Source organism: Idiotropiscis lumnitzeri, chromosome 18 (assembly GCF_059441095.1).
Source record: "Idiotropiscis lumnitzeri isolate Australia: NSW breed Sydney's pygmy pipehorse chromosome 18, RoL_Ilum_1.0, whole genome shotgun sequence".
Classification (NCBI taxonomy): domain Eukaryota; kingdom Metazoa; phylum Chordata; class Actinopteri; order Syngnathiformes; family Syngnathidae; genus Idiotropiscis; species Idiotropiscis lumnitzeri.
This window is the reverse complement of record NC_142408.1, coordinates 4,275,467-4,295,617: the sequence shown is the minus strand read 5'-3', so window position 1 is coordinate 4,295,617 and position 20,151 is coordinate 4,275,467. Positions and strand designations below refer to the sequence as shown.

Below are 20,151 nucleotides of genomic sequence, written 5' to 3'. Positions count from 1 at the left end.
AGATCCTCAAAAGGGGCACTGGAAGGAAAAAAAGATATACTGTATAGTCCTCAATAAACAAGTATTTACTGCCAAGACAATTGCACCACCTATCGAGAGAATATAGAAGTGCAACATGCATTCAAATAATACTGTACCAGAAATTCTGTTCAGAAGCAGCTTTATATTTTATTATCTAAATGTATAATTTGGGAAATATTAACCTTACAAGTTAGTTTTGTTATTTATAATAATAAAAAACGATTAAAGGTTTTAGGAGACACAAAAATCAGACATCGGCCAGTCGGAAGTGAACGTTAGCGTGTGCATGGTCTCACGGCATGATCCCCTTCAGGTACGTATCGTTAAACGTCACATAAGTGAAAGAGCCCCGCAAATAGCACCTTGCAGTTGTATTCGCCCAAGCGGGCAATGTGATGTTACGTCACACATCCCTTGCAACGTCTTTGACCTTTGGTATCAGACTAACAACAAACAGATCAACATCAAATATGGATTAGCGAGAGGTAAAATAAGATTTTTCTAACGGCGCTTTTAAAAGCAGCACGCCATTTTCCATTTGACTCGTAGTGCGGGCTTTTAGAACGTTGGATGTCAAGGGAATTTTGTGTTTTTCCGTAGAAATTTTGGAATTCCGATTTACCACTCTGGAATTTGAACGCACCAGCGGTCTCGGCGGAAGTAGGAAGTGTTAGAGATGTTCTAAGAGAAAGATGTCACAAGCGTGCATGTTCAGCACAGAAAATGCGTACCATCGAGTGGTAGAAGTGCCACGCTGTTTAGAATGTACTCTAGATTGTCTAATAAACAATGTACAATAACACCAATGTCGTCACAGTCGAAACAATTTCACCAAGAAGATTCTAACCAACGGTAATCTTCATGCCGACGTTGTGTGAGACGAAGCGATGCGATTGGTTCACAAAGACTACAAGCGTACAATCTCTCACATTTCAAAACTAAGCAGTAGTTTGTTAGCGCATAGCAACGCGATGCTAAAGCGTGTCACAATTTCAAGGAATTTCTTTGTGGATTAGTCAGTGTCTGAAATACATCTTAGTGTCACTCCCTGTGAGGAAAAAGATGACTTGATGATATAGCCCAACTTTTTGATTTTGCATAGTTCGGTCCGCAGCCATGGAGCTTCTCCCGGTGCTTGAAGCTCAAGAAAAGCCCAAACCAGGAATATGGTAAACGAGTGTCTCGATGCACAAAGATGGCCAAGCTTGTTTTTTTTTTTCTAACCTTGCAACTTCAACCCAGGTATTCCTTGGTACCGAGCGGGAGATCCCCGGGTGTGAGCGTGGGGCACACCTGTACCTACTGGCCTGGCGATGGTGGCAATGGAAGGATCCTTATAGTTGGGGGAGCAAATCCTGGTGGCAGCTTTTCGCATACACACGCCATAAATCTCAGTAGGGGTCACCAATTCACTCATTTAAAGAATGATTTATTGACTCAACTTGACCGTTTATAAGTTTGAAAACAAAGCCATGGCATGACCAAAATATCATAGCACCTACCAAGAATTCAATCAGATTGCCTTTTTATTCCTCAATGCAATTTTCTTTTTGAGCATTTACCATTGCATTTTATGTTATGTTTATTTTTGAACTGTTGTCATTATCCTCTCTGACTCTCCAAGAGTGTCTTGAGTGGGATGCGTTGCCTTGGGAGGGTCTGAAAGCTCGATATGAGCACTGCACGCTGGTGCCTGAAAGCCCACCACATACTTTGTGGGTGTTCGGAGGTGCGGAGCAGAGTGGCAACCACAACAGCATCCAAAAAATCAAAGTAGCAGGTAAGGAAAAAATGGCTGATTTAGTCTTTGATAGTGTGATGCAAATGTGCCTGCTGTTGTGATCTGTATAGAAAGCAAGGCTCTCTGGGAGAATGTCCCAGTAAATGGCGAGCCTCCCAGTCCAAGGACGTATCACACCAACTCGGCCTATATGGGTAGCTTATTTTACGTGTTTTCTGGTGGGGAAGCCGGAGCATCGCCTGTGTCGGACCACAAGCTTCACATCTTTGATACAGGTGAGGGATGGATTTAGTTATTTCCCCACATTAACGACTAAAATGTTAATATGTCAGCTTTACTGTGGTCTTCCCAGTGTCTTCCACCTGGAAGCAGCCTGAAACGCAAGGCGCACAGCCGGCAGTCAGACACGGACATGTTATAGTGGCAGCTGGCTCAAAAATCTACGTTCATGGCGGAATGGCGAACGACAATTTCTTGGATGACATGTACTCTCTTGATCCAAGTAAGAATGTGAGACTTTGTCGCTCCCGCCGTTATTGCTGCAGGAAAACAACGTAATTCTCCAGCATGGCGTTAATGTGAACTACTTTTTCTTGATTTATCCTGTTCTCATGCATTTACATCTTGAAAAAGTGGCACCTGTGAATCTGACAGTCATTAACAAGTGAATTTTAAAAGGTAATATGACGTGGGAATTGGTGCAACCCGGAGGTGACGTTCCCCCTGGCGTGGCAGCGCATTCGGCCATGGCGCTGGGCAACAACATCTACATCCTTGGCGGGCTGACAGCAGACGGAGCCACCAATGCCATGTACACATTCAACATAGGTACATTTTGCTTGACATAATGTACTATTCAAACTCAGCGGACCATATTTTAATGCCAGACCTGTGGCCTTTTTGCAGAAAACAACTCATGGACCCTAATGAAATTTGAGGGGGATTTGCCCCCGAATCGTCTGGACCACTGCATGTGTTTGCTACCGTGGAAGGTGGGGGCTGTGGGAGATGGCGGGGAAGCGCAAACTCCCGCCGCGGATCCCGGAGCCGTTCCAACAGAGACAACACATTTGGCTTTTGTGTTCGGTGGGATGGACACACAAGGCGGCATACACAACGACTGTGTCGTAACCATGGTTACATGATGGACCGGAGATGAAATAAAAAGTGAACAAAAGTCATTTTGGATCTAACATTTATTTCAATGTTTTACCTGGAGGATAAACATTTAGCCTAAACCATAGGCTAGCTCCAAAATGCACCCGCTTCAAGCTTAGGTTGTTGCATTCTATTTTTTTCCACTAGATGGCACTAAACTGCTTACCTTTTAAAGCACATTTTGCCACTCGCTGTCGCCTGAAAATGACATCGCAGATGAAAACCACAGCATCATGCAATTAACTACCTCATACCCATGGAGGCATTACCGACCAAAGGAAAAAAAAAGGGCGCAATGTATTTTATATCAAACATTTATTTGAATGTCTTTCCAGAAATACAACGACCAGATTCAATAAATAACTTAGCCTTGAGGCACCATCAGGCAGCTTACCCATGAACAGCAGCCCACCCCGACCTCCCTCCCTCCCCACTACTACTATTATTATGACGTAATTTCCCCCATCAAGACTGCCTGAGAACAGCAGCAGTGAGCCTCGAGAATCCAGGCTGACAAATCTCCACCCACCGGCGAAGAGAACACCAAACGAGCTGAAACTCGCTTCAAAAGTCTTTCGTAAGATTCCGTATGGCCGCCCCTCCCTCTTACAATGAGTCCCATCAGTCCAATATGTACATCAAGGTGTTTTTTTTTTCCCAAGGGGTGTTGACCATCTCAGCGATGAGCACGCTTACAACTCATCCTTCTCTTCAGCACCCTCTGGTGGCGGGCCACCCGCACTACCGTAGAGCTTGCTGATGATGGGCTGCACCACCTCTTCCAGCTCCTTCTTCTTGGCCTGGAATTCTTCCAAATCAGCCTCCTGGTGCGACTCCATCCACTCAATCTTCTCCTCCACAGCCTTCTCCACGGCCTCCTTATCTTCATCGGACAGCTTGCCGCCCAGCTTCTCCTTGTCGCCGATCTGGTTCTTCAGCGAGTAGGCGTAGCTCTCAAGCTCATTGCGGGCGTCGATGCGCTCCTTTAGCTTCTTGTCCTCATCGGCGAAGCGCTCAGCGTCGTTCACCATGCGCTCGATGTCCTCGGGCGTCAGCCGGTTCTGGTCGTTGGTGATGGTGATCTTGTTCTTGTTGCCCGTGCCCTTGTCCTCAGCCGTTACTCGAAGGATGCCGTTGACATCGATCTCGAAGGTGACCTCGATTTGCGGCACGCCGCGTGGGGCGGGGGGGATGCCCGTCAGGTCGAAGGTGCCCAGCAGGTGGTTGTCCTTAGTCAGGGGTCGCTCACCTGAAACAGATCAGTACAGTTGAGATCATGTTGCTAAGATGGCATTTTTTTTTCAACCCCCAAAAGATTTTTTTTTTTCCTGAGACTCTTACCTTCATAGACCTTGATGGTGACAGTAGGCTGATTGTCAGAGGCCGTGGAGAAGATTTGAGACTTCTTGGTGGGCACCACAGTGTTCCTGGGGATCAGCTTGGTCATGACTCCTCCCACAGTCTCAATACCAAGAGTAAGCGGGCACACGTCCAGCAGAACCACATCACCTGAGAGAAAAGAGGTTAACGATTGTGTTCATTCAATCACGTCTTATGTTTGGATACATGCAACAGGGCGGCAAAGCTTACCGGTGTCCTCCTCTCCAGAGAGCACGCCAGCCTGTACGGCGGCGCCATAAGCGACGGCCTCATCGGGGTTGATGCCTCTGGAGGGCTCTTTGCCATTGAAGAACTCCTTCACAAGCTGCTGGATTTTGGGGATACGTGTGGAGCCGCCCACCAAGACGATCTCGTCAATGTCGGCCTTCTTCAGGTCAGAGTCTTCCAGCACCTTTTGCACGGGCTTCATGGTAGACCGGAACAGATCCTGGACAACACAGGAGAAATATATTAACGGTTGTTAGATCATGATATCCCTTTCTAAACCGGTTAAGGGAACTTACCATGTTGAGCTCTTCAAATTTGGCACGGGTCAAGGTCTCGGAGAAGTCCTCGCCCTCAAAGAAGGACTCGATCTCGATACGGGTCTGGTGCTGGGCAGACAGTGCGCGCTTGGCCTTCTCCACCTCACGACGCAGCTTCTGCACGGCACGGTTGTCCTTGCGCACGTCTTTGCCCGTCTTCTTCTTGTACAGCTTGATGAAGTGCTCCATGACACGCTGGTCGAAGTCCTCGCCTCCCAGGTGGGTGTCGCCGTTGGTGGCCACCACCTCGAACACGCCGTTGTCGATGGTCAGCAGCGACACATCGAAGGTGCCGCCACCCAGGTCGAAGACCAAGATGTTCTTCTCACCGTCCTTCTTGTCCAGGCCATAAGCGATGGCGGCAGCAGTTCTGCGGGAAGGATGAGCGCATTTGAAAGGTAAAGGATGAGAAAGAACAAAGTAAGGTAGATAATTGGTAATCTTAAAACTTACGGCTCATTGATGATTCTCATCACATTGAGTCCGGCAATGGTGCCGGCATCTTTAGTGGCTTGGCGCTGGGCATCATTGAAGTAGGCAGGAACAGTGACCACAGCATGAGTGACCTGAGGTAATAAAGCATTCATTACAACATTGTCTCAAACAGCGCTGAAATTCACTTGCATTATTTTTAGGTACCTTCTTGCCCAGATAAGCCTCAGCGGTCTCCTTCATCTTGGTCAGAACCATAGCAGAGATCTCCTCAGGGGCGAATGTCTTCATCTGACCACCACCAATGTCCACCTGAATGTGAGGCTTGCTCTTCTTGTCATTCACCTGAAGACGACCATAAAAATGAACGCATCAGTCTATATTTTATGATATTAGTAATCTAATCTTAAGTAGTGTCTCAATCATCACAATACCTGAAAGGGAAGGTACTTGATGTCTTGCTGCACAGAGGAGTCAGCCCATGTGCGACCAATCAACCTCTTGGCGTCAAACACAGTGTTCTCTGGATTGGAGGTGAGCTGGTTCTTGGCAGCATCACCGATCAGACGCTCACCCTCACTGGTGAACGCTACATAGGAGGGAGTGATGCGGTTGCCCTGGTCGTTGGCGATGATCTCGACTCGGCCATTCTTGAAGACGCCCACGCTGAAAGGGGGGGAAATGGCCCATCATTAGTATTAGTGGAGTTATGATGAATCAGTTTTATAAAGCAGCCATCTTACCATGAGTAGGTGGTCCCCAAGTCTATACCGATGACAGTGCCCACATTCTCTCTCTTGTCGTCATCGTCGGCATACACGATGCCAGCCAGCGCCAGTAACAGCCACATGAACTTCATTTTGGCTAGTCTGTTACTCAAGTTCCTTGACAAAAATTAATAAATCTGCAAAAAGGGTGGGGAGACGATTGCCTTTGTTAATGACGTAGGCCACTATCTGCCAACTTCTACCACGTAAGGTAGCACTAAAAAGGGTGACGGTTGAGTCGAGAGGATCGACGTTAAAAAAAGAAAATCTTAAAATATACTTTAAAAGTTGCTATAATATGAAGTGTGTGGTTAAAACAATTTTTACTGCAACAACCAACCATTCAGATTAGTAACTACATTTTTCCTTGGCCGGTAGCAAGCTAACCGGGTTAGCGTTAGCTTGTCAGGCAGACTGAAAAAGGACAGACTATTAAATAATTTAAGACATTGTTCGGTTTTAAAACGTCAATGTGGATTAAAACAACCGTTACAGCAAAATTCCAACGCGACAGATCAATTCTAAGGAAATTACAGTACACGTGCAAGGTTGTCCTTGCTAGTAACGGCATTTGAAATAAATTTGACGAAAGTAAAGGTTTAACATTCATGTTCATATAAAACATACCTCAGTCGTAGGATTGACAGTTAACTTGGAATGTAGTCAACAGAAATCGCTCGTCGATAGTTGAGATTAAGTCTGTAGTCTTGTCTAGAAAATGTGATACTGAATGAATAGAGCATTACCCCTATATAATCCGTCACCGCTTCCCCATCGTGGAGGCCAGTGATTGGCCGAGAGGCTGCGCGTTGGAACGCGCCGATTGGTTCCCTTTGGCACGCTGGCCGCCGATGATTTGCACGCGACATGGTTTTGTGACGACATCGCGAACTCTCCACTGATTGGCTAGACTGGGAACGTGGTTCGCGCAGTTACACGCCACTCATGATTACTGGCTAGGGTGGGTGTATTTTTTTTATACCACAGGTTGTATTCCACACACGTAATAATTGATATTCGATTTATATCAATCGTAGTTGACTCACTGCGGTGATAAATGAGTAAACCTTTCAATATGACCAGTTAGTTTCTCTGGATTATTTGTTACTGCATTTTATTGCATCAGATGATCTGTATTGCTGAGTAATTACATCAGGAATACAAGACAGCAAAACTAACCTTTAATTAATTCAATCAAAAATGAAAATGGGAACAGACAACGGGACACATCAAACAAAACTGCTGATAATAGACTTTTAAAAGTAAAATTAGGTCAAGGTTGGGTCATGGCTGCCAAAGCACGTACATCGTTTAGTCAAGTCAAGTCAAGTCAATTTTATTTGTATAGCCCTTAATCACAGACAGTCTCAAAGGGCTTTACATAGCCACAATCGACATCCCCGATCTTAACCCCCAGGAGGGCAAGGAAAAACTCAAAAAACCTCATTAGGGGAAAAGTGAGAAACCTTGAGAAGGGACCACAGATGGGGGAATCCCCCTTCCAGGATGACCAGGCTGCAATGGATGCCAACTGTGCAACATTTGACACATACAATGATGCTATGCAATAATAGATAAGATAATGTAAGAGTCAATTGAATGAAGTGCTGTAGGAAGATGACTTCAGTGGAGTGGGTCCTCATCCAGGGCCGTAATATCCATGGCAGCATATCCGAAGATGTTTATGATGACAATAATGTGATATGAATTACGCTTTGACCCTGCACATAGCTAAAGTAATGTGACAAAAGCTACAATAATGATGTGGACAGAATGGCTGACCTCTTTGTTGGAAACCTCACACTACCCAGATCCGTCCCCAAACCTCTGCTTTAAGGGAGGCTCATGAAAAGTATGGGCTGCCCGATTACCCTACAGATCGTACTTTTTAGGTATTTATTCAACGCTAGCGTACTGTATTTGCACAGCAATGCCGCTCCCAGTATTGAATGGCACACTTTGTGACAACTGCTGGCAAGTATTAACAATTATCAGTACTTATACAGTACATATTCACCAACTTGAATTTTTCCACCCTGCAGCCATATTGGATGTGTCAAAGTGAAGCGATGCCTCGTTCACACTACTCCTTGGAGAGGAATTATCAAGGAATAATTCAATGGATTAATACCGAAACATCGCTTTTATAATGTCATTCTGATTCAATTTTTACAAATTGTATTTGCTGATGTTTATTAATACAATGGCCAAATCCATTATGGCGGATTTGCTGAAATACACTTCAACATTCAACATCGCCCATATCCAAACAAACCCTTCTAATATTGTAATTTGATTAGCCCCCACTTTCTTGATAACTATATTTATTTTTATGTATTTATTTTATTTTATTATTGAAAAAAAATCTTAAACAAAGTTAAGCGCGCCCCCTAGAGACTTGGATCCCATGCATCATACAGTAAACTGATGACGTGGTTCGACCAGGCGGTTGATCGTCACAGCAGCAGCAGCAGGATGGCCGACCAGAGCAGGCAAATAAAACTCGCCGCAGCCAAGAAAAAGGTACAATTAAAAACGATTTTGCCCGTTCGATTTTCACGTAAGCCGGCATGTTTCCCCACATTGTATGCCATTTTGTCCCAATTCACCGGCCAATGGGATTGTCATTCCACGTCTTCCGACCTCTACGGCTGACGCTTGCCGGCCTCTGTCGGTCGTCTCGCGCATCGATGCGCAGGAAAGTCTGGGGCTGTATTGAGGCCTTTACTCACTAACATAAACTTTTCCCCAATTGTGATCATTGTTTTTTTTTCTTAGTGACATTTGCACCACGCGACACCATCTGAATTGTCAGTGATTTCTTTCTCTAAGGCGTCCGAGTTGCTTTTTAGTTGACAAAATAAAATGTATTCGGTCGAATCGGGACGTGCTAACTTGGCTAACAAAATATTAGCCAAAATGCTAACTAGTGAATAGGGAGCGGTGTACGATTGCAAGCATGTCACTGTTTTTGTTTTTATGGCCGTCTTTTTTTTTGTTAGTTAGTTGGTTACTCGTAAATTCAAGTAAGACGGGAAGAATGACGGGGAGTGTTTTGACAGCTGACAGCCCTCTTCCCTGTCCCGGGTTGTTTGTCTAAGGCTTGTTTGTTGGTTACAATTTGGCCTTTAACATGTGCGACGTTACCTTTCAGGAATCTTCTATGCCGATATTTTTCCAGAAAAGTTCTGTTGAATAGTATCTGTCTTATGTGGCATTTCACCCCAAAAGTCAGGATTTTAAAATGTCACTTTTTGAAAGAAGACTTTCGCAGCTAAGAAGCGATCGCATTGACAACGTCTATAAATTTTGTCTTCGTGCTAATTGGTACATAGACACACACACAAAAAAAAAACGAAAATTAGCTTCACTTGAAACATGACCTGAGTTGGACTGGGATGAACATTGTTTGAGACTGGGTTGGTTGCATTGCTTGCATACCTTTTACCTAGAGCTTCATCAGATGCTTCGCAATATAGGATAGATGAGAAAATGAAATTTGTTTTGGACAGTGACATTGCTGCATTTTGATTCATTCTATCACAATTGGGTACAATGACAAACATTGTAACACAACCGTCATAAGAGAACAGAGGCACAATCAAGTCACGATCATGACAAAATCATGTTGAAATATGCCTCGGAATTAAAGAGTGGTCGCTATAACAAAATAGGAAATCAATCCAGTCAATATGTTGTACATAGTATAACCAACAAAACAGAGTTAAATAAATAGTAGTATAACAGATGATAGTAATCAAATTATCTCCATCAAATAATTGTAAAACTCAACCGGGGTCTGAAGTTTTATTACGCTGTTTGTTAAGTCACAAGAAAGATATTGGTAGGAAGGAGAGCTTGAAGTGCATACTTTTGTGCTAGATGGCTGTACTCTTGAGTAAAAACAAAACATGAAGATGATCATATAATATTCTATGGGCGAGGTTGACTCAGGTTTTGTCAAATATTGACTGTAAAAAGGGGATAGCTGTTGAGCATCATAATCATCTACTTTTAAGTCTTTAAACAACCTGAAATCAGGTTTGCAAATCACTTAGCAAAGCATCCGTTGAGCCGAGCTACTGTAAAAAAGCAAACTATCGCTGATCTGCAGTCCAGGACAGAAAAACCTCTTGCCATGTTGCAATTTTGCAGTGCTGTGCTAATGTTAATCAGTGAGGCACGGACAAGGAAAATAAGCTTAGAAGAAATGCAAATCCTAAGATGTCAAATGCTCATGATCTCACGTCTGTCCAAACCGGAATTGTTGTTGGAAAAATGGTAAGCATGTGTAAATAGTGATTTTTGGGACACCATTTAGTCAACCTGCTCAGTTTGTCTATTGCCGGGTTTATTCCTACTGCTTGTGGGTCAAAGATCATTTCTTTGGTTTGGTGGTATTAAGACAGAAATATTCATTTTAAATAATTTCCACTCAAATGTCTTTTTTTTTTTTCCCCCACGATACTCAGCTCAAGGAGTTCCAGCAGAAGAGCACTCCAACCAGTGTTGGCGGAGATAAAGGAGGAAGCGGCGGCGGCGTTCTTGGCGGCGCAGGAGCCAAGAAGAAGCGGAAAGTGAAGGGACCCAACCAGTACGATGCACCCTCGATTGACAGAAACTCTCCAGACGATGTAAGCTTGTTCAAGAAGCATCTCATCTTCTCGTTCAGCTGCTTTTGCCTCGAAGGTCTCACGAGAGCTACAACTGTTTGTTTTTTTTTGTGGTTATTATTAAGCTTTTTCTGTCATTTCCAACTCTTATTCTGAAAGATGCGGCGTTATGAGAAGAAAAATACCCACCAAAACAAATTAAGAAAATTCACATTCGTAATATGTTGTCTTACGTGGAGTGTTTTTTTGTTTTTATGCTTTTCAGCTGTTTAATAGTTTTAAAAAAAGTTTTTTTTATGTTGGTTAAGAATATTAAAAATTGCACGTGACCTTTGTACTCAACTTTGTCATCCAAGGTAAGACTGAACATGCCTTAATATTAACGCTGACCTTTTTTCCCCCTCGACAAGTTCCTGTGCGTAATCCTAAAAACGTCTGCCTTCTGTGCTACTCTTCTGAAGATTTTCTCTCTTTCCTTTCATGTCTCCTTTCATGTCTGTAGTTTGACAATATTCTCAAAGCATTTAGTCAAAGCAATGGAGTAGTCCTGCCTTCGTATGGCAAAAGTCAGGTGAGCTCCATAAATCCTCGTGTTTGCTCTACGTTTTTTTTTATGCTTTCTTAATTTCTGTGTCGTGCTTCTCCCGCTCCTCTTCATGTTTTTTTTATTTATTTTTTTTTATGATTGAAGTGCTCGCATCCCCATCCAAACCAATTTCTTTAATGAAGGGCTCTTAAATCTGTCACGTGGTGCAGAGAGCACATGCTCAGCTTGAAGTCTTGAGAAGATGGTGCATTTGCACATGTGGAGATAGATTTTCTCCCTCCTCCTACCACCTAATGCCGAGCATTTCATCTAGTGTGCTGATCCCAAATGATACATTTGCATGACAGCATTTTGAACAGGCTCCACAATGCAAGTTGTCTCAAAAAACAGGCTGGCAAAATGCTTCGTGTGTCGTCAGTGCACGTAATCGCATAAATGCCTCTCTGTTGTGTTTCTTGTGCTGTCATAACACTCGTGTATTCTTTTGTGTACATGCCACCTCAGACCGTAGCCAACATGGAGACCATCGCGTCCTCGGGTCCGCCTCCATCGGCTGAGCTCGACCGGCATTCTAACGCAACTAGCACTAACACCACTACTAACCTTCAGAGTGTCGAATGCCACACAGACGTGTTGCAGGTGTGTCTCACTCCGACTCCATTCCGATCCTCGCTTGTCTCTAACAAAGCTATACAGCGACACTTAACAACATTGGTGTTGACTACAAGTGAGTTTAAAAAAAAAAAAAAAAAAATCGTAACGCTGAAGACGATGACAACGAGAAATTATTGGCCTGGCAGATTTTCTGTGGAACCCCCGCAGTCGAGCGTTTGCAAACTGTTAATTATTTTTGGAATGTCTACATTGTTTCTGTTTCTGTTTGTTTTTACGCTCTCGTTTTTGTTTGTTTGTCTTTCTGCAGGTCTACCCTGACACCAATGGCAATGAGAGTCTGTCAGAGGAAAATAGGTAGGTTGGCTTATTTCGCTCAATCTTAAATGGTTTGTGAAAAAGAATATGATGGAGTTTTTTTTTCTCAAGATTTAGTTAAGTGCTACTTTAAAGCACCGCTCGCAGCGAATACCCCTGTCATGATAATTACGATATCGATTTACTCTTGGGCTCTTAACTTTGAACAAGACATGCCGGAAAACACATAATCATTTTTTTTTTCAACATGTGTTCTGTGTAATATGTTCTCCCGCAGACAGCTGTCTTCCACAGAGAGCCTGCGACAACTTTCGCAGCAGCTGAACGGCCTTGTCTCTGAAGTACGTTGCCACAACCTCTGATGAATGCAAATCTGAGTCCATTCTCCATTTAACTCATTTAATCCCAGAAATTTTCACTAGAGGAACCACTCAATTCCAGCGTTTTTCTGGATGTTGACTGATTTTGCGAGGCAAACAGAATATTGTGTTCTAATGCTATAAAAAAAAAAAGACGTATAAATACGTCTTTGGGAGGTGGGGACTACGTTTTTGAAAAGGTATATGTATGACTTATGAATTGAATGAGTTAAAAATAATTATTTATTTATTTATTTTTCTTTTTTCTTTTGTGATTTCAGTCGTCTGCTGCACATGTGAATGGCGACAGTGCTCCAGCCATTGGCGAGAGAGAATTGGACGTATGTCAGAATGTTTATTATTTTCCACACGCTCCATTGCTCACATTTAAAATTTTTTTTTCCACACCACACATGAAGATGCTGTTGTTTGTCCTTATGTTAATCATTTACAAATGTTTCTCCTTCCCCGTCGTGTCCTTTTTATTTGTCTCCTGCCACAAATGTGTTTTCGTTCTCTTCCCTTGTCTCCTTTCCCCGATGCATGTGTACACAATAGAGTCGGAACCAGGAGCTCTCTGCTGCCCTGGAGTCCAGCAACTTAACAAACTCTCAGCTCAATACCAAGCTTGACCAGCTGGTAAGAAGCTGTGCGTGTGAGTCTTTTGGATGCCACGGTGCATGAACTATGTTGCACGTCACCTTTTTATAGCACGCCACTTTTAGTGTCCACACTAAAATGGTTAGCCATGCATGGAAGTCATACATTTTTTAACCCCTGCTGAATGCAATTCTGCAAACTGTAAGAAAAAGATTTTACGCTATTTACACAATTCAAACGCGGGTAGCTGTAAAGTTGTTAATTTAGCGCAACAAAAATGACCAAATATTTGAAGTTCGGACATGAGTTTTAATCTTATAGGCTAACAATGCAAGGCCAAGAATTGTCACGCTGCAGTGATGACAATTGTGTTCATTTGCTTTCGCAGGCGCAACAATCTCAGGAGCTCACGGATCAGCTGCAGAAGGTGTTTTTCTTTTCTTGCTCATCTTCTCCTGCGGCGCATCTTATTTTTCCCAGACATGACTTTTGCTTTTCTGTTCATTCAGGAGCGAAAGGAATTTGAACAAAAGTTTTCCAAAGAGCAGGGAGCCATGCGGGAGCAATTACAGGTATGCCCTCATACGGTTGACATGTGAATGAAATCGTTGCATGTAAAAAAAAAAAAAAATAGTCTGTAGTGATCTTCACTTAAACACTGCATCTTCAATAAATGCTTGCGATGACTGATTAACGATTATTTCCTGATAGACAAAAAAAAATGCAGTGATTGAATTAGTAGGCATCTAATTTAATTTATTTATTTGATCTCTCAAGGTTCACATTCAAACGATTGGCATCTTGGTGTCTGAGAAATCGGAGCTGCAGACGGCACTACAATACACGCAACAGGCCGCACGGCAGAAAGCAGGTGGGTGTGTTGCGATGTTGTTTGGCCATAACAAACGATCTCTTGTATCACATCCTTTTTCCTTTGAATTCTATTTTATGTTCAGGAGACGCAGAGGAGCTGAATAGCCGATTGCAGTCAACAAAGCAGAGAGTGTCGGAGCTGGAGAGAACGCTGTCATCCGTGTCGACACAACAGAAACAGTTTGAAAAGGTTGTAAACGCAGAGAAGGTTCAAGCAAATGGTTGTGGAGCCGCAGGAAAAAAAAATTATTTGCTTCTCAGAGAGCTCTCTGACTCTTTTCTTCTTTTTCTCTCGTTTTGTCTTTAGCACAACAAAGAGTTGGAAAAAGAAAGAGACGTCCTGAGGCTTGAGATATTTAGACAAAAGTAAGTGAGGTCCTCAGGCAAAACTTAATTATTATTTTTTTTTGTATTCATCACTATTGATCATCAAGAGAATTGAAAGCCGCACCTATCTTTTTTTTTTTTTGCGTTTGTTTGCAGTAATTTGAGCGACGAGTCCAAACAACAAAGTTCGGAGCTGTCGGAGCAGCTGAGGCAGAGAGCGCACGAGACTGGAACATTGCGGCTCGAGGTGGAGGATCTCCGCAAGAGGCTCGAAATCGCCGACCTCATGTTGCAGCAGGTCCGTTTATGGTCATGTGACTTTTGACGTATATCGGAATTTTGTTCCTTATTTCTTTCACACATCTCCATTTCTGTGTTTTGTTTGTCGGCCCAGTGCTCCACCCAGTCGGATCCCAGTAGTGCCAAGCAGCAGATCCAGTTACTGCTGGATGAAAAGCAGCAAGTAGAAGTCCACAACCATGAGGTTCTTTTTGCAAACATTGTTTATTTGTCTGGACACCTGTAATACCTTTTTATAGAAATGTATTTTCCTTCGCGACGACTTACTTTTAAGACCTTGTTGTTGTTCACGTTGTAGCTGATGGAGTCGGTGGCCCAGCTGAAGACGGAGAGGGACTGCTATGCAGAGCAGATCCAGGAGGGGGGACGCGTTTGGAAGGACAAAACTGAGCAGCTGCTAACACAAGTAAACCGAGATTTCAAGGCGACCTTGTGCATTCTTTTTTTTATAATTTAAAAATGCTTCCCCGGTGTCTTCATGTCATCAAAAATACCCGAAATGATTCAATACTTGCAGAACATTTCACACACGTTGACTTTTTTTGTCTCAGTGAAATTAGTCCATCTCATCTAAGTCGACGTTCAAGGTTGCAAAGACGTTCGCCAACATTTTAACGGAGTACTTTACTAATTTAGCAATTTCAAGTAGTAAAAAGTGAACATTTTGATGCTAATGTTGTTAGCTAATGCTAACGTTTGCATCCAGCACAAGTCTATGCAGCTCTGCTTACCTTTTGGATTTGACATGATGAGACGGGTGTTGCACCCTTGGGGGAGGTATTTGTGTTAGGTGTGTGGAAATATGCGGGTTTAGCTATTAACTATAAATGCTTTTATGTATCTATAATGTATGTGTGTCCATCTTGAAGGTGTCGCTGGTTGCAGAAGAGAGGGACAGAAACATCGAACGAGTCCAAGAACTTGAAGCTACAGTCACTGAGCTAAAAAACGCAGCAGGTAAGTCAAAGTCACCCATTTAAATGATTGTCGTCACACAAACCTCAATCTGTTTTTTTTCTCCACCTCCTCCAGCATTACTGTCCCGAGAGGCCGAAGACCAGAGATTTGCAGAACCGCAGTCCTCAGGCCCTTCAGAGAACGAAATAGCGCTACAGGAAGCCCTCAGCGCTCTGCAACAGGAAAAGGATTCTCTCCATGAGCAGTACCAGTCGCAAGTGTGCACCACTATGTTGGAATTGTCTCCCTGGGATATTTCAAATGTCTTTAAGGCTGCAATTTCTCCTTGTAGCTGCGCGACAATGAGCAGCTGAGTCGATTGTGCTCAGAGAAAGAGGCGCGCCTGTCGGATCTGGAGCAGCAGGCGGAGAGCCAAGCCCAGGAGGCCGACGACCGTCGCCGCATGCTCGAAGACGTTCAGTCGGACAAGGCGACCATCAGCCGCGCTCTCACGCAGAACCGAACGCTGAAGGACCAGCTTGCTGAGCTGCAGAATGGCTTTGTTCAACTGGTGAGATTATTGATTTATTTTTAAATCCTCCTTTTTCGAAAGCAAATGACGACAAGTGCTTAAAATGACACCAGAGTGTCGCAGTTGAGCTTCCAACATGTTTTGCAGACGAATGAGAACATGGAGCTGACTACCGCAATTCAGTCAGAGCAGCATGTCAAGAAGGAGTTGGCGCGCCGAATGGGCGAGCTTCAAGAGCAACTGCACAACGTGAAAGAGCAGGTTCGGTCTTCCACGTCAGCGTTTCCCAACCTTTATTGAGCCAAGAAAAATTGTGTTGCAGCTCTAATAATAGCACAAATACACAGGGGAAGAATGCAGGATTCCAATTTTTACTTCCATTTCCGCGTTTGTCACTGATATATAAAGTCCTTATAAGTCATGTCAGGAGGACCGATCGTCACATGCGTGATGTGTTGACAGAATATAGTTCACTAGCAAAAATACAGCGTGAGTGCTAACCTAAACTAAAAAAAATGAAGTCCGTTTTTGTGTCAGACTAAAAAAGCTGATCAAAGGACTTTTCTGGTATAATCACACTGCACGGTGGTTGGGAATCACTCTCCTGTTTTTTTTTTGTTTTTTTTTTTAATTTCATATCAAACTTTTACCGCAGATGGTTGTGCTAATTTCAGCTTTCTCTTACCACCAGCTGGAAGAGAAATACAAGGAGGCTCAAGGTCTGGCCGAGCAGAGGGACCAGGTGGCGGCCCACCTGCAGCAGTACGGCGCCGCCTACCAGGCACTGGCCGCCGAGAGAGAGCAGTTCCACCGGCAATATTTATCGCAGAGCCAGCTCATGGACCGGCTGCAGCATGATGAGTCCCAAGGCCGCGCTCAGCTGGAAGTCAGCCAGAATGAACTGAAGCGAGCGCAGGTATGTCAGCACGTGCCTCTCACGTCTTCTAATGTGAAAGAACGAAATGTCTGACCTTGTTCTCCGGGTTCAGGAGCATTTGGAGCATTTGGCGAAAGATAACGAGCATTTGAAGGTTGAGGTGAGGGAGCTGCTCAACAGTTCGGCTCTCGCTTTGGCGCCCAGAGATGAAGGTTTGTGTCTGACTTCTGTTCTTCTGCAAGAGGAAAAGAGTCGGCCAAAATGTGTTTTTCTTTAATAAATAAAATCGCCATTTAAAAAGTGCATATTTTGATTATTTCTGCTCTCTTTGTCTGATACGTTAGTATCTTTTTTATCAACATCATATCTCTGATATGTTATGTTCAGGAGATGGAGTGGAGAGCAAGTTGCCTCAAGAAGCTGTTCCAGAGTCATCCCCCATCATCATCCCGCAAGACTTTGAAAGCCAAAAAGAGATGGTGAGAACAATGTTTTCCGACGTTTCCTCGTCTCTTCGGTTGTATTTGTTCTGGAAAAAGGGCAAATCCGAGAAGCTTAAGCGAAATCACTATTTTCTTCCCTCTTAACAGTGTCAGAAATGTAAACTACTAATTTGAAGACAAGGTCCATTCATGGTGATTGTAGTGTAACGTTTGCGTGTCTTTGACTTTGTGACCGATTTGGCCGCCTCGCAGGAAGATTTCATTCGCGGCGCATTGGCTCGTTTGGAGGCCGAGCGGGACGAAGTCAGGAGGCAACTGAGGGAGGAGCAGCGACTCCACGTGGCCGCGAAGCACCAGGCTGCTGTGGCTCTCAGCCACCTTGGGCGTGGCGACCACCATCACGATCACGATCACCATCATGATCACGATCACCATCACGATCACGATCACCATCACGATCACGATCACCATCATGATCACCATCACGATCATGAACACACTCAGGGCCAACATAGTCATTGTGATCACAGTCACCAACATTCAGGTGAAAATTTTTAAATAAAATTATGTATTTATTTCATTTTATTTATTATTGCCGTTCTGTTTTGTCACGATATGTCTTCATTCTGCTAATGTGTAAAATGAACTACTGTGCTCAAAAGCTGGAGGAGTGCCAGTGGAAGTTCATCAGGCGTTGCAGACAGCAATGGAGAAGCTCCAAGAGCGTTTCACCTCGCTCATGCAGGAGAAGGCCGACCTGAAGGAGCGCGTGGAGGAGTTGGAGCACCGGTGCATCCAACTCTCTGGCGAGACGGACACCATCGGTGAGCGGGGGGGTATTGTTTCTGCCGCCAGCAAGAAGCTAAAACCCGCTAAATGTTGATGCTGTTGTGATTTTCAGGAGAGTACATTGCCTTGTACCAGAGCCAGAGAGCCATCATGAAGCAGAAGCACCAAGAGAAGGAGCAATACATCAGCCTGCTGGCTCAGGACAAAGAAGAGATGAAGGTACTGACAAGAACTTCACCTTGGCAGTGAACGCAGGTCTGAAATAACTTGCTGCCCGTCAGGCGAAGCTGGCAGAGCTGCAGGACCTGGTCATGAGGCTCGTGGCCGAGCGGAACGACTGGTACGGCAGATACGCCGGCGCCATTGGCGGCGTGGCGTCGGTGAACCCCGACCTTCTTCCTGTTGGCGAGGACCACCGTCACCCTGAACACCAAGCACTTGGGGACGACCTCAGCGCTGGCAGTGGAACAGGTGAGCTGAAGGGGCTCTACACACTAGTGCCAAGTTAACTTAGTCCTTCCAAATCCGTGTTTAGTTTACTGGCAGCCTTAAAGGGGTTTTCCGCTCACATGGGTCTGATCGACTCTCTGTGTCCTAGACGCCATGGAGATCATCCCCCTTTCCGAGCCGACCGCCGGCCAGGAAGCCCCCTCGCCTCACAGCCCGCCCCCCGCCGAGCCCAAGGAGGACGGTACGGCGCGGCAGATCATGCAGCTGCTGCAGGAGATTCAAAACCCGCAGGGGCCTCTGCGGCCGCCCCCATTCATGGGCGAGAACCCCTGCATCCCCTTCTTCTACCGTCCCGACGAGCAGGATGAGGTGAAGATCCTGGTGGTGTGAGACCGCAATCTCCGTATATTTAGCAGCATCCAAAATGGCCGCCACCCCCCCCCCGAACCCCCTTTTCCGTGCGCTCAAGTGCAATAACAGGACCTCACGTCTCCTTACTTGTGACACATCAGGTTTGAATGTACCACTTATCAAAAACTGGAGTGTGCCTGTTTGTGTGCGTGTGCGTGAGACGGAGTCTGTTGTATAATTTTGTAGAGATGATGAGAAAATAGATGTTAATTGCACTAAAACGGTTTGTACAAAGTGTCAAAATGACGGATCCCATGACGCCTCTGCTGCTGAGGGTGCCATTTTGAAGGAAATGAGTAGAATGGATGGAAGAGCTCTAGTTACTAAACCCTTTCCCGCCAAATTTTGCCAAAATTATCTGTAATCCGTCTTGAACATGCAGATTCGTTCCCATATCGAAGGAGGTTGCGTCACATGTTTGTTCCTCATCTTTCCATTTGTTCATTCTGTTACTTTCCTTCCAAATACGCCACCATTTGACGTCCTCCTTTCGTTCGGGGCGGTCAAACTATATCAGGGGTGTCTGAACATAAACCGAGGGCCGTTCGTTATATATCGTGATGGATTGATTTTAGCTTGTTTAATAACTTGAAGTTGAAAAATTTCTAAGTGGCCCTTGTATCTTAATTTGTTTGTTGTGGCCCTCTGCTCAAAAAGTTTGCACGCCCCTGATATATGTCAAATAGGGTGGCATTTCTTTACGCTGTTACTTCCGGAATTAAAGCGACGGAGAGGGCGAGCAGTGATCATACGAGTCGAGTGAAGTGTATATACTGTAAGTGTGTATCATATTGTATATTCATGTGGCTGGGTGTATGTATGTGCAGAAGGTGGTTTGTGACTGACAGGCGGACATTGAATACAAAGAATGACAAAAAAGAGAGGAAATATACTATTTATTATTATTATTATTATTTGGAATGATTTAGTGTCTCAACCGATCAGTTTTAGATGCTTCAATAGAAGTGAGTGAGCTTTGAAAATGAAAACTGATTTGTTGGCTTTGATTTATTTTTTTTTTGTAATTTTTTTTTGTTTTTTTTCTTTTGGTTCCCCCCCTCTATTGAATAAAACGGATTGAGCAAAATCATGTAAATTCATTGTTTTTTTTCCCCAAAATGGACTCACATATTTAATAATATTTTCAACAACACATTCT

At 44.2% G+C, this 20,151-nt stretch overlaps 3 protein-coding genes across 8 annotated transcripts; 2 read left to right on the top strand and 1 right to left on the bottom strand.

Annotated features, from left to right (window-relative positions):
• Window positions 1-289: 289 nt before the first annotated feature.
• On the top strand, window positions 290-2,939 carry rabepk (Rab9 effector protein with kelch motifs). Of its 3 annotated transcripts, none has more exons than XM_088281952.1 (8): window positions 290-334; window positions 1,124-1,190; window positions 1,264-1,415; window positions 1,646-1,801; window positions 1,873-2,037; window positions 2,115-2,264; window positions 2,441-2,590; window positions 2,669-2,939. In XM_088281952.1, the coding sequence occupies exons 2-8, from the start codon at window positions 1,138-1,140 to the stop codon at window positions 2,905-2,907; spliced, it is 1,065 nt and encodes a 354-aa protein (XP_088138078.1). In that variant the 5' UTR covers window positions 290-334; window positions 1,124-1,137; the 3' UTR covers window positions 2,908-2,939. The 3 variants fall into 3 exon arrangements, with proteins under 3 accessions (XP_088138078.1, XP_088138079.1, XP_088138080.1); XM_088281953.1 differs by lacking the exon at window positions 290-334 and adding an exon at window positions 442-506; XM_088281954.1 differs by lacking the exon at window positions 290-334 and adding an exon at window positions 855-873.
• Window positions 2,940-3,216: 277 nt separating this feature from the next.
• On the bottom strand, window positions 3,217-6,836 carry hspa5 (heat shock protein family A (Hsp70) member 5). The gene is made up of 9 exons (XM_088281946.1): window positions 6,672-6,836; window positions 6,021-6,181; window positions 5,712-5,943; window positions 5,485-5,622; window positions 5,299-5,411; window positions 4,825-5,215; window positions 4,511-4,748; window positions 4,262-4,429; window positions 3,217-4,169 (listed from the first exon to the last, which is right to left on the bottom strand). Exons 2-9 carry the CDS (start codon window positions 6,134-6,136, stop codon window positions 3,613-3,615), a joined length of 1,953 nt encoding a protein of 650 aa, XP_088138072.1. The 5' UTR covers window positions 6,137-6,181; window positions 6,672-6,836; the 3' UTR covers window positions 3,217-3,612.
• Window positions 6,837-8,449: 1,613 nt separating this feature from the next.
• golga2 (golgin A2) lies at window positions 8,450-20,073 on the top strand. Of its 4 annotated transcripts, XM_088281534.1 has the most exons (28): window positions 8,450-8,567; window positions 10,517-10,678; window positions 11,160-11,228; window positions 11,709-11,843; window positions 12,127-12,173; window positions 12,412-12,475; window positions 12,775-12,834; window positions 13,052-13,132; window positions 13,482-13,520; window positions 13,603-13,665; window positions 13,871-13,964; window positions 14,050-14,156; window positions 14,274-14,332; window positions 14,450-14,591; window positions 14,688-14,777; window positions 14,892-14,999; window positions 15,463-15,550; window positions 15,626-15,768; window positions 15,843-16,061; window positions 16,170-16,283; window positions 16,714-16,938; window positions 17,012-17,111; window positions 17,287-17,378; window positions 17,595-17,886; window positions 18,005-18,166; window positions 18,244-18,350; window positions 18,413-18,602; window positions 18,730-20,073. In XM_088281534.1, exons 1-28 carry the CDS (start codon window positions 8,472-8,474, stop codon window positions 18,969-18,971), a joined length of 3,390 nt encoding a protein of 1,129 aa, XP_088137660.1. In that variant the 5' UTR covers window positions 8,450-8,471; the 3' UTR covers window positions 18,972-20,073. The 4 variants fall into 4 exon arrangements, with proteins under 4 accessions (XP_088137660.1, XP_088137661.1, XP_088137663.1 ...); XM_088281535.1 differs by lacking the exon at window positions 11,160-11,228; XM_088281537.1 differs by lacking the exon at window positions 11,709-11,843.
• Window positions 20,074-20,151: the final 78 nt, after the last annotated feature.